The sequence below is a fragment of the Delphinus delphis genome, chromosome 15, assembly GCF_949987515.2.
Source record: "Delphinus delphis chromosome 15, mDelDel1.2, whole genome shotgun sequence".
NCBI lineage: Eukaryota > Metazoa > Chordata > Mammalia > Artiodactyla > Delphinidae > Delphinus > Delphinus delphis.
In genome coordinates, this window is record NC_082697.1 from 58,319,781 (window position 1) to 58,333,448 (window position 13,668).

Sequence of the window (13,668 nt, forward strand, 5' to 3'; positions counted from 1 at the left end):
AACCTCTAATCTCTTCACTAAAACCCTTGGAGCCAGATGTCTTCCAGAAATAAGAAACTTCTTCTGCTTCTGTTGACAGAAGCAGGGCATGATCAGAGGTAGGTAAGGTTATCCAAGGACGACTTCAATCAAGAATATGATTCAATAGGGGCTTCCCTGGTGGCGCAGTGGTTAAGAATCTGCCTGCCAATGCAGGAGACATGGGTTTGAGCTCGGGCCCGGAAATATCCCACATGCCGCGGAGCAACAAAGCCCATGTGCCACAACTACTGAGCCTGTGCTCTAGAGCCCGCGAGCCACAACTACTGAAGTCTGTGTGCCTGGTGTGTGCTCCGCAACAAGAGAAGCCACCGCAATGAGAAGCCCGCGCACCACAACGAAGAGTAGACCCTGCTCGCCGCAACTAGAGAACACCCGTGCACAGCAACGAAGACCCAACGCAGCCAAAAATTAATTAATTAATTAACAACAACAACTCGTGAAGTTCTCCAAGGTCCATTGCTAAAGGATATACAACATGACTCACCAAACAAAACTAAGTGCTTGTGACAGCTCCACAGAGCAAATGTATAGAAAAAGATCTCCTTTCCAGTTCTCCAGATTATAACCATGGTTCTCTCCAGGCAGCTGAGGAGGGGACCAGGAAAAGGGATGGTAACTGTGAAAGGGAATTTTAGCCTTACTTTAAATGTTATATTTTTTCACAAGGAGAATTTATTCATGGAGTATTGGTATGATTTAAAATCAACGTAATACTTAGGAATGAAGTTAAGCAGGGAGGCAGAAGACTTGTGCACTGAAAACTACAAAACATTGCTGAAAGAAATTAGAGAAGACATAAATAAATGGAAAGACATCTTGTGTCCATGAATTGGAAGACTTAATATTGTTAAGGTTCAATACTACCCAAAGCAACCTACAGATTTAATGCAATCCCTATCAAAATCTCAACGGTATTTTTTTGGAAGAAATAGAAAAGTCCATCTTAAAATTCATATGGAATCTCAAGGGACTCCCAAATAGCCAAAACAATCTTGAAAAAGAAGAACGAAGTGGGAGGTCTCACAAAGCTACAGTAATCAAAACAGTATGTTGCGACATAAAAGACAGACTCATAGACCAATGGAATACAATAGATTGCCCAGAAATAAACTCTCACATTTATGGTTGGGGGAAAGGACTGTCTTTTCAACAAATGGTGCTGGAAAAACTGTATATTCAATGCAAAAGAATGAATATACACAGTTTAACTCAAAATGGATCAGAGACCTAAACATGAGAACTAAAACCATAAAACTCTTAGAAGAAAACATGGGATTGAAAAGCTTTGTGACATTGGATTTGGCAATTGATTTATTGAACATGACACCTAAAACACAGGCAACAAAAGTAAAAACAAATAAGCTGAACGACATCAAAATTAAACATTTTTGTGCAACAAAGGATGCTACTCATAGAGTAAAAAGGCAACCCACGGAATGGGAGAAAATATTTGTAAACTATATATCTTATAAGGCGTTAATATCCAGAACATATAAAGAACTACAATTGAACAAGCACAACAACAAAATCAAGCAACCTGATTCAAAATGGGCTAAGGATGTGAATAGACATTTCTCTAAAGATGATAATTAAACAGCCAATAAGCCCATGAAAAGATGCTCAACGTCATCAATCACTAAGGAAATGCAAACCAAAACCACAAGATCCTCATACGCATTAAGATGGCTACTATAAAAAAAACCCAGAAGTTAAGAAGTGTTGGTGAGGATGTAGAGAAACTGGAACCCTTGTGTTGATGTTAAGATGGTGAAATGGTACAGCTCCTATGGAAAAGAGTATGCAAGTTTCTCAAAAAATTAAAAGTCAGATTATTGTATGATCCAGCAATTCCACTTCAGGATATACACCCCAAAGAATGGAAATCAGGGACTCATACAGATATCAGTACACCCATGTTCATAGCAGCACTATTCACACAAGCCACATGTGGAAGCCAAGTGTCCACTGATGAATGAATGGATCAAAAAACGGGGTCCATCCATACAATGGAGTATTATCCAGACTAGGAAGGAAATTCTGACTCATGTTACAATGTGGATAAACCTTGAGGACATTATGCTTAGTGAAATAGGCCAGTCACAAAAAGGCAGATGCTATACAATTCCACTTATATGAGTTTACCTAGAGTAGTGAAATTCAGAGAGACAGAAAGTAGATTGGTGGTTGCAGGGCCTGGGGGAGGGAAGGATGGAGAGTTACTGTTTAATGGGTACAGAGTTTCAGTTCTATGAGATGAAAAAGTTCTTGAGATAGACGGTGGTGATGGCCGCGCCATATGAGGGTGCTTAATGCTGCTGATCTGTGTGCCTAAAAATGGTGAAAATGGTCAACGTCATGATACGTATATTTTACCACAATTAAACACTTTTAAAAACAATTAGGAAACTCAGAAAGGTAACGTGTGCCTTATAAGAGCACATACCCGTTCAGGGGCTAAGCACTCAGTTACTCCTGATTTACCAAAAAGAGCTCACCCTCCAGGAAAACCTTCAAGTGAACCGTTTCCAAAATGCATTTTTACGCTGGAAATCTGTATTTCCCAATCCCCTCTTGCAAACTGCCCCTTGGCACACCAGCAAATGTTTAACTGCCCCAGGGGCGACGGGGCTGGAGATGCCACAGGTAAGGTCTCTGAGCCTGAGTTTTAGCTCCTGCGTCCTTGCAACCAAGACCTGCAGGGACAGGCAGCGGGGCTGCCCAGCTGCCATGTGCAAGCTGAGCCCCAGGGACGCGGCTCTGCGGAGGCTGGACTCACCTCCATGAAGTAATTGCTCAGGGCTGGGCCCGAGTCGTTCTGGAAGGTCTGGTTGATGCGGAGGTGCCTCTTGTTGCGGCTGTCATCCCAGTGCCTCCCATAGCTCGCCTCCAGCTCCCAGTGGAGGTGGCCTGAGTCCTCCTCATGCCGCAGCTGGACCTGGGACACCCCACCAGGGAGACCCCCAAGGAAGCCTTGTGTACGCAGACCTGAGCCTCCTCACAGCCACCCGCCCTGAGATGCAGGCTTGCTTATCTGGGGTGACAGCTCTGTAGGAAGCACAGATTTTTTTGCACTGGTTTTGACCTTGTAAAATATTGCGTTAGAATACGATTCACCTTCACAGTTTCTGGTGTCCCCTTAAATTCTGGCCCCGAGGTGAAAAGCTAACCTGCCCCACGCTGGTCCATGCCCTGATAAGGAGTAGAAAGAGCCAGCTGCCATGGGAAGATGACTCCTGATCTGCTTCATATGAACCCCAAATCTCCCCCTCCCCTCACTCTCCCACAGCAGCCTCCGGCTCCCTGGACAGATCCTCTGTGGATCAGGCCTTCCCACCTGTGGGCTCCTGGCAGCCACTGTCTCCTCCTACCTCTGAACCACAGGTCGAGGCAACACAGGCTCATCCATTTATTCACTCACTGAACACGTTTTCCCCCAAGTACCAAGTAGATACTTCGCTGGGCACTAGATAGCCAGGAATGAAGAAGCCAGAAGCCCCCTCCCTTGTGGGGGCAACAGTTCAGGGGGAGAAGCAAACTTGTAACAATTAACAAAGGAACAGTCACTTCTCCCTTTTGCTCACCCCACCAGCCACTCTGATGAACTGCCAGTTCTTTAACCGCTCCAATCACCCTCCAGCCCCAGGACCTTTGCACTTGCTGTTCCCTCTGCCTGTGGCACACTTCCTTGGGAACAGAACTATCTCGTATTTTAATTTTCAGCTTAAAATTCATTTCCCCCAAAGAAGCCTTCCCTGCTGCCCTGTCCAAATTAGACTCCCCTGTGCTACGCTCTCTCGGCCTCTGCCCTGTTTACCACCCATGGCACTTACGTTTCCCTTGATTTGGTCCATGTCTCTTGCTCTCTACCACACACCCTCCCCCAGCAATGGAATGGCAGAGACTAGGTGCTGCCTTAAGCACAGCTCTCCCCCAGTGCTGGGCATAGAGTAAGTATTTAATAAACACCAGCTGAACAGGGGAAAGATGAGACTAAAGTTCCAATTCCTAATCCGTTCCCATTCACGACCTTGAGTAAATACATCTCTCTGAGGATGGGTTCAGGGTGCTCACCCACCACTTCCCTAACCCTGGGGGCTCTCTCCAGACCCCCCGCCCAGCCCCGGCACCCACCTTGTGGCTGAATGCTGGGATCTGCGTGCAGTGGAGCTCGTGGTCCAGCTCCAGCTTGTAGGTGGCCTCTGAGCCGCTCTCCACCCACAGCTTCTGCCTGGTGCTGCACTCCTGTGCCAGCTGCTTCGCCTGACCTGTGCAGGGCAACCCAAAAACCCCTGCCCTTCCTCTGCCAGGTAGCCCTCCATCCTCATTCGAAGCAGAGGAGCGTCAAGTACAGCCCAGCTTCAGCCAGCCCCCTGGATCTGCCTCACCTAACGTCACTCATTGGAACCTGCCGATGGGGAGGTTTTAAGAGACAGATTTGTGTCCCCCCCCAACACACACACACACACACACACACACACACACACACACACACACGTAGTGTTTTTTGTTGTTTGTTTTGTTTTTTTTTAACAGGCAGGTGCTCAGCTCCACACAAAGCCAGTGGAATGACTCACTAGCTAAGGAGCCTCACGGTGAGGCCAAAACACCCGAGGTGACAGTGGCACCTTAGCCCTCGGAGCCACAGCCCCAGGAGACGGTGCGGGTCCGGCCACTCCCCACCTCGCCTGCAGCCAGCATGCGGTGCCGTACCCAGGAGGCCGTACTTGATCCTCAGGGAGCTGGTCCAGAGGCGGGCCCGCTGCTGCAGCAGGCCTTGGGTGCGCAGCCCCACAAGCCCTGGCACGAAGAGCTCGCCACCCAGGGCCACCACCTGCTGCCCTTCCTCCGCCTTCCTCTCCAGCAATGCTGCGGGGAGAGCAGGTATGGTGCGGTCATGGCCTGCGCCCCAGAGACTGACACCCTACCCCCAGCACCAGGTGAGGAAAGGAAGTGGGAACCGCCCAGGTGGGTATCGCGATAGAACCAGTGCCTGAGTCTCCGCCAAGGAATGCTGCCATCAGGGCCACTGACAGTGTTTTGCACTGTCCAGGTGGCAACCCCAAAAGTCACTTTTGTGGGTCCAGACCAAAAGTTTTAAACATAAATGACGTGCATCAAGGATCATCGGGTAAATTTCACCTTCTGAAACCTGTTTCTGCTACACTGATATTCAGCCAGATCACACAGGTATAGCCATGCAGGTTAAAATATCAAAAATGCATAGGCTTCCCTGGTGGCGCCGTGGTTGAGAGTCCGCCTGCCGATGCAGGGGACACAGGTTCGTGCCCCGGTCCAGGAGGATCCCACATGCCGCGGAGCGGCTGGGCCCGTGAGCCATGGCCGCTGAGCCTGCGCGTCCGGAGCCTGTGCTCCGCAACGGGAGAGGCCACAGCAGTGAGAGGCCCGCGTACCGCAAAAAAAAAAAAAAAATGCATAGGCCAGCTAGTCAACAGCCCTAGCCACTCACATCACTCCCCTGGAATCTCCGAGAACACCCCACGAGCAGCATCGCCAGGAGGGCTCCAAGCCAGCTCTGGCACCAGGGTGGGCATCTGGTCAGATTGGTCAGTACCCAGGCCAGGCTGTGTGTTCAAGATACAAACAGTGCCCCATGCAATTCGGGTCAAAATGCGAAATGTGTTTTTTACACATTGTGTAACATGTAATATGGGTCAGAATCCAAACACCCCAAAAGGTGCCGGTTGACGGTTCCTGCAGAGCAGTTGAGCGCATGGGAGGGGCATCTGGGGGACTCAGGCAGAAGCTGCGAGCAGATACAGAGCCTGGATTTTCCTTGGATGGAATGTGAATACTGGGAGATCGGGTGATGGGGACTCCAAGTGGGGCACTCCGCCCTCCCCTCCCCAAGCCTGGCCATTGAAGAAAAGTGGCAGAAAGGGGTCCCTCCTCCTACCTGACACGTGGGCCTGGTCACTCAGCAGGTTGCTCAGTGACATGGAGAAGGCCAGCCTGCTGCCTGCCTGCCGGCTGAGGTTCCCCGCGAGGACCACAGGGCTGCCCGATGTCACCAGTTTCACCTCCAGCTGGGCCTCGATCCGCTGAGCCTCACCACCTGCTGCTGGCCACAGGTTGCTCCGGCCCTGGAAAGGCCCCAGCATCCCTTGAGGGGACAGGCTCTGCCAGCAGGCTCCACCCGGACTGCAAGAACCAGGACCGGACAGAGGGCAGGAGACACAGCCTGGCTAATGGGCTTCTAGGCTGATTCTGCTGCAATTTCTTAAGCTCAATATTGTTCAAAATAGGTCATCTCTGTTACAAATTCAGACATAAGTTTGAAGGACCCTTCCTCCCTATCCCCCCAACCTCAACACCCCGTCCAATCTATCAGGGACTCTGGCCAGCTCTCCCTGCAGAATATTCAGGGACCCGACCACTTCAGCCACCTCCACCACTGCCCCGGCTTGAGCCCGCTCATCGCCACTGTGTTCCTGTGACATTCTTCTCCCGGCTCTCCTGGCTCCCACCCTGGTGACCAGGGCAAGCCCTTCCATAGGATCATGGCACACCTCTCTTCCTCAGGGTAAAAGCCAAAGTCCTTGCAAAGGCCAACAAGGCCAAGACTTTCTTTGGAAGTCAGCAGTGCAGCCCTGGCCAGACGCAGGCAAAACTGCCCACAGACACCGGGAGGCAGGACACACAGATGGCCCCAAACATGCTCTGTGTCTCCATCATTGAGGTTTTCCAGAGCAACTACAGCCCATAGCAATGGCAGCTGTCATCTCTGACGGCCACCCCAACTGTAGACCAATCCCAAGGACCTCTCTGCTGCTGCCAGCTGATCTGTTTACCCAAAAGATGTAAAAACGACCTCACTATTTCCAGACTGTCCACTACTTTATACTTTCTTGTAAATCCTGTTTTTGCCTTTGTTCCTTGACAACGGTCACAAATCACTCTCTTCTGATTACTCTTTGGCAAAGCCTTACATGATCTGTCCTCCCACCTTTCTGTCCCTTCTCCTATTCCACTCCAAGCACATGGGGGCTGAGGCTGTGCTTCTGTGCACTTTCCTGCCCCAGAACCTTTGTACACGTTGTGCTCTTTACTTGCAATACCCTTCCCCCAGAGAACCACATGGCTCTCTTCTGCACACGCTTTATGTCTTAGCTAAAGGCTATCTTCTCAATCAGGCTTAACCTGTCAGCCTATTTTAAACTGAAGCCGTGGGACTTCCCTGGTGGTCCAGTGGCTAAGACTCCACACTCCCAATGCAGGGAACCCGGGTTCGATCTCTGGTCAGGGAACTAGATCCCACATGCCGCAACTAAAGATCCCACATGCCGCTACTAAAGAAAGATCCTGCATGCTGCAACGAAGATCCCGCGTGCTGCAACTAAGACCCGGCGCAGCCAAATAAATTTTTTTTAAATAATAAAAATTTAAAAAAATAAAACTGAAGCCAACCCTCAGACCCTTCTTCTCACATAACTTCAGACCCCTGGATCCAGCTCACTGATTCCCTTTTCCTATAGTGCTTACACTCACCTATCACGACAATTTGCTTATTTATTTTACTGATTATCTCTCCTATGAGAACGTAAGCTCCAAAAGGAGAGAATTTTGTGTGTGTATCTCTTTCGTGTGCTGTCTTCCCGGCACATCGTAGGTGCTTGATAAACAGTCGTTGAATAAATTAATAAAGGCAATGAAAAATATAGGTTTCGTTCCCCTTCTTGGTCTCCCAGTCTCCCTCAAGGCAACCACTGTGTCCACTTCTTGGACATCTTCCAGAGACAGCATGGGCCTATATGTATGAGTCTGTATGTATGTGTGTATATGTGCGTGTGCACGCACGTGTGTGTACGTGTGCACTCCATCACACACGTGCACGTTCCCTCTTACTCTGCACAAAAACAGATGCAGGCTCTCCACTCTCCTCTGCTTCTCTCACTTAATGGTATGTCTTGGAGATGATTTTCTCTGGTTTGTATCAGAAGCTTCTCGGCAGTAGCTGTAATTGTTCTCAAAGTGCAGCCCATGAACAGGATGACTGTAGAATTTCTCATCCAAACCAGGACACTTAACGGTTAAAGAGACCACTAATCATATTGAGCTGGGTCAACGGTAAACTGGGGCTCTCCAGGTAACCTGGGACTTGGGGATGCTCTATCATTGCACCCAGCGGAGGGGGCACTGAAATCTAACACTTTCCTCCACGCCATCCTTAAACCCCATCAACACTCAGCTGAGTCGAACCCAGCTTTGCTGCTTTGTATTCCTGAGCTCATCTGCCTTAGTTTCCTCATCTCCTATGGGCTTACCAAGAGGACTAAAAGAGGGACCCGGGGTCAAAGTCACCCGTGGCCCCCCACCCCGAGCACAGGCTTTGGAAAGTTCCAGAGCCCCAGCTGTTACCGTTAATCATGATGGCTCTGAGGCAGCTAGAACTGGAGTTTCTCTAAAGGCCAATGTTTCCAGGCTGCAGACAGCCCTCTGGAGAGCGGCAGGCAGGTCTGCAGGGAGGTGCAGGCAATCAGCACTTGTGCGCTTAGTGAACAGGGATGCTTCGAGGGCTCCTGGGAGCTCTGAAAATGATTTGTAGTCTCAGCCGTCAAGCAGCTGGGGCTTTAGGGGGAAGATGCTCTCCCCTGATACTTGGTCTTCCCACCCCGACAGGAAGCAGATCTAGGAGCTGAGAGTGTGTTTATGTAGCAAAACTTCCAGCCCTGGCTCCAGATTTTCAACCCAGACCTCTCTGAGAAATCACTGGAGACCGAGGCAGAACCATCAGACTCACGGCCAAAGGGGCCCAGAGGTCCTGCTTGGCAGGAGCGAGTCTACACCTGCTGTTTTTGTCCTTTTTGGAGTCACTGACCTGCCTGAGCATCAGATGGAAGGTCTAAACCCTCTCCCCAGAAGGGGGACAGACACAAAACTTCTGCACAATTGCAGGGGCTTCAATGGACCCACTGAGTCCCATCCAGGTCCTCCTGGTTGAGAACCTTAAAAAGTACCTATAACGAAGAGAAAAACGCACACACCTTTGCTCCAGGAATTCCACTGCTAAGAATTTACCCTGAAGGTGGAAAGGTGATTTATAAGACCAAGAACCCGGGAAAAACTCCAGAGCCCTCCACTACGGAACCAACTAAATAAATTCCACCCCATTGACTATTATGCGGCCATTCAAAATACATGGTAGACATTCTTGTTTTTAAAATAAAAGATGGGGGGGAAATATATTGATATCTATTTGGGGATTGTAGGCATAGATGATTTCTAAGAGGAGTCCCAGAAAATGAACAATGATTGGCTTTGAGGAGGGGTGTAAGGGAAAGTTTTTAACTCGATACCTGTGCTGACCCATAGAACTTTCTACAATGATGGGAAAGTTCTAAAAAGTGGCCAGTGCAGCTGAGAAACCATATCTTTAATTTTCTGTTACTCTGACTCACTTAAATAGTCATGTGTATAGGGGCCATCGTACTAGACACTCAGCTCTATGCCCTTCTGTACCTTTTGAACTTGGAATCATTTAAATGAATTACCTATTTTTTTAACTAAATTAAATTGTACCAGTATGTGCTGGTACAAAAAGATATATTTTTGACCGAAAAAAAAAAAAGCAGCATGCAAAGAATAAAACTAAACTCTAAACTGAAAGGTTTTATAAATCTATGAACTGTATTATGGGTTGAACTGTGCTCCCCCTCAAAAGAAGTTGAGGTCCTAACCTCCAGGACCTGTGAATGTGACCTTACTTGGAAAAAGGGACTTTGCAGATGATCCAGTGAGGTCATTAGGATGGACCCTAATCCAGCATGACTGGTAAACTTACAAAAAGAGAAATTTGGACACAGATACCTACAGAAGGCAGACAATGTGGAGATACAGGGAGAAGACAGCTATCTACAAGCCAAGAAATGCCTGAGGCTACTAAAAACTAAGAGAGAAGCATGGACTAGATTCTCCCTCACAGCCCTTAGAAGGAACCAACCCTGCCAACACCTTGATTTTGAACTTCCAGCCTCCAGAACTGCGAGGGAAAATTTTCCATTGTTTAAGCACCCCCAAATTTGGGGCACTTTGTTAAGGCCGCCCTGGGGACTCATACAGATTTCTTGGTGTGTGCACTGACATTTCTTCTGGAAATCTGGGGCGTGGCACTCTTTCACTTACCTTTCTATACCTTTCTCTACTCTGAATTTTTTAAAGCATGCTCCTGTGTTACTAATATTATCAATTTATGACATCAATAGTGGTGAGATTTGAGCTCATTTTTTTCTTCTTCCTACTCTTCTGGGTAACAAGAAGTCACAAACGTTATTGGTAGGTGGAAGGAGAAGAACAGCTAAAACACCAAAGGAGGTGGTGATGAGTAAGCAGGGACTGGGGCTTGAAATGCCCAGGGAGGTGGCAGGAGCCAACGCCGGTGGGCTGAGGACGGGGAACAAACCTTGACGTAGTAGACATCCCTGTCGTCCAGTATCAGTTCCAGGTGACCCATGCAGCCACTTTGCAGAGTGTCAATCTTTCCTGGGAGACAAAGCGAGAGTTTAGAGACCAGGGTTCAACATCCTGGATCCGCCCCTGTGTTCACCAGGGGATGTCCTGCTTGTTTCCTAATCTCCGAGCCTGTGGCTCCTAGCCCATAAAACGGGGCTATATTTAGTGCCGACCTCAGAGGGTGGCTGAGGAATCCACAGTGAGCGGGCTGCATCTGGCACATGGCCGATGGGTAGGAACACGGTCATTACCGTCCAACTCAATTTTCTTCTTGGGATGGAGAAGCTTGAGCCGGAACTTCCTCTGGGGCCAGCTGTAGCTGACATCCACCCCGACGTCCCTGGGCACTTCCGACCCGGGCGTGCCCATGAAGACGTGGGCTGAGGCTTCTCGAGGGAGCCAGCAGTCCTTCTGGAAACACAGCAGAGTCCTCAAGATCAAGAACCCATCCAGGCCCCCCACCTTCCAAAACTTGAGTTCTCATGCTTATCCTTGTCCTGCTAAGAACAGATAAGAACCCCCAAACCAGGAATTTGGGGATCCATATCCTGGAGGAGAGTCCTACAGGACAACTCAGGACCCCAGGGACAGGATCTCAGTTTGTTCAGCAAACAGCCAGGGAAGGAGACTTATCGTACACCATCGGCACCCTGCCCAGATCCCCTCGGACCCTTGACCAGCTCAGCATGCTCATCTCCCAGCTTCCGTGCACTTTGCTCTTAACCCGGGGCACCTGGGACCTCCAGAGCATTGCCCTCTGGCACAAGAGGGAAAAATATCCCGGCTCCTTAGCCTCAAGGGGACCAAACTCTGAGATTAACTCCTGCTCCAGGGCTGCCCAGGGATCACGCTGAGGCTGCCACTGCACCTGCCATCACTCCTGCTCAGCTTCTTCCCCTTCCCTACCCTATTTTCTCCACCCTCTTCCTGGGTCCTCCTGGAGTCTTTTCTTCATCCACACTTTTACCCAAATCCTTGGCTCCAGTCTGCTTCTGGGAAAACACAGCCTAAGACACGGGCCCCCTTTAAAAACCTGCATCAGGGACTTCCCTGGTGGTGCAGTGGTTAAGAATCCACCTGCCAATGCAGGGGACACGGGTTCGAGGCCTGGTCCGGGAAGATCCCACATGCCGCAGAGCAACTAAGCCCATGCGCCACAACTACTGAGCCTGCACGCTAGAGCCCATGAGCCACGACTACTGAGCCCGTGTGCCACAACTACCAAAGCCCACGTGCCTAGAGCTCGTGCTCCACAACAAGAGAAGCCACAATGAGCAGTCCACGTACTGCAAAGAAGACCCAACGTAGCCAAAAATAAAAATTAATTAATTTTAAAATAAACCAACGCTGCATCATCGTCATTCATTTAGTACCAATAAATGTTGACTACTGTGTGTGAGGCACAGTTGCAGGCACAGGGAATGCAACTGAGTGTTAGACAGAAAGTCCCGCCCTCTTGGCACCTACATTCTAGAGGGGGAGGCACAGGACCTCCAGACACAGAAGTAGGTAAGACAGCAGCTCACCACCACCAGCTGCTGAGCGCTCTGCTGACAAACTCAGAGGGTCAGGGGCCCTGACAGGGTCATTGTTCTGGACTGGGTGATCAGGGAGGGAAGCTGCCTCTGAGGAGGGGGCATTTGATGAGACTTGAAGGAAGCAAGGGAAGGAGTTGAGTGGATGTCTGGGAAAGACTGTTCCAGGCAGAGGAAACAGACAGCGCAAAGGCCCTGGGGCAGCAATGCACTTGGCATTTAATTAAAAGGAGGTCGGTGTGTCTGGAGAGCGGTGAGCCTGGTAAACATTTGCGGAGATGGGGAGGAGAGGCCGGCATGGCAGGATCACTGAAAGCCTATGGGTCAGGGTGAGTGGGTCCTATTCTGAGAGGAATAGGAGCCACTGGAGACTTCTGAGCAGGGGAGGGACACAGTCATTTTGGGATTTTGGAAGGTCTGTCTGGCTGCTGGTGGAGAACATATGGTAAGGAGACAAGAGCGGGAACTGGGAAATCAGATAGGGGGCTGCTGAGTGCCCGTTCTGTGCCAGGTGCTGGGGACACAGGGGTGAGAAAAACAGGCACTGTTCCCAGGAACTGAGTGACTAGTGGGGAAGACAGATCTTAACCAATTGGTTTCAGTAATGAACACAAATGTGATCTAAAGGGAAGGAACATGATCGTACTAGAGCACTAACAAGGGAATATGACCACTTCGGGGTAATCAGGGCAGGCTTCACTGAGGAGGTGACCCCCCTAAAGTGAGCTCTGAAGATTGATTCAGAGTTATAAGTCATCAAGCCAGGGACAGAGGATCAGCATGTGCAAGGGTCCTGAGGCAGGAGGGAGACTACAGCAGGACCAGCCCAGCTGGTCCTGCTCCAGGGAGGAGGCCCATGTCTTTATGAGTGATCCCCAAGGCTGAGGCCTGAGTAGAAGACCTAGGGAGACCCAGAACCTGGCTGGGAAAGGAGGAGCCATTCCGTAGGGCCTACCGGGGGGTGGAGGGTATAGGCAGCTTCCAGCAGATAGCGTTGGAGCCCCCGGTCCTGCTTCTTCAGCATCACAGCCGCAAACACAGGCACCGAGAGCAGGTAGGGCTGCCCGGCTGGAGGCCAGCTCACTTCAGTGCACAGCTGCCAGCCCCAAGTGCGGGACGCTGTGAGAAAGGGAGCAGGCAGCATGGTCAGTAGAGAGCCAGAGGGCTCGAGGCAGGCCATGGATGCGCCCATCAGCAAAGAAGGAGCATCTCTACATTCTTTTGAGAAACAGTATCGTGTAGACATTAACCGTATGAGGCGCTCCTGTGTGGACCAGGGTTTCTCAGCCTTGGCACTATTGACACACTGGTCTGGATAATTTCTTGTTGTGGGAAGCTGTCCTGGACTCAACCCACTAGATACTGGTAGCACCTCCCGCACCAGGATGACACCCCAAAATGTATCCAGACATCGCCAAATGTCCCGAGGGGCCAAAAATTGTCCCCAGTTGAGGACCCCTGGTGTAGACTATCAGAGTGTCGGGCAGTACTGTGTAGGACACAGGCTCTGGAGCAAGAATGCCTGGATCCACGTTCCAGTTCTGCCACTTCCCAGCTGTGTGACCTTGGACAAGTTACTTAACATCTCTGTGCTTTGGTGTTTCTCATCTGTCAGCTGGGAGTG

General features: G+C 50.0%; 1 protein-coding gene across 1 annotated transcript in view; it reads right to left on the reverse strand.

Annotated features, from left to right (window-relative positions):
- The window catches only part of LOC132437672 (uncharacterized), a 182,470-nt gene that overhangs the window by 91,109 nt on the left and 77,693 nt on the right, over positions 1 to 13,668 (reverse strand). The window contains exons 22-28 of the mRNA XM_060031004.1: positions 13,000 to 13,163; positions 10,761 to 10,920; positions 10,460 to 10,539; positions 5,957 to 6,143; positions 4,753 to 4,908; positions 4,174 to 4,307; positions 2,819 to 2,977 (exon numbers count right to left, since the gene is read on the reverse strand). Coding sequence (XP_059886987.1) covers positions 2,819 to 2,977; positions 4,174 to 4,307; positions 4,753 to 4,908; positions 5,957 to 6,143; positions 10,460 to 10,539; positions 10,761 to 10,920; positions 13,000 to 13,163 — 1,040 coding nt within the window. The remainder of the gene's footprint in view (positions 1 to 2,818; positions 2,978 to 4,173; positions 4,308 to 4,752; positions 4,909 to 5,956; positions 6,144 to 10,459; positions 10,540 to 10,760; positions 10,921 to 12,999; positions 13,164 to 13,668) is intronic.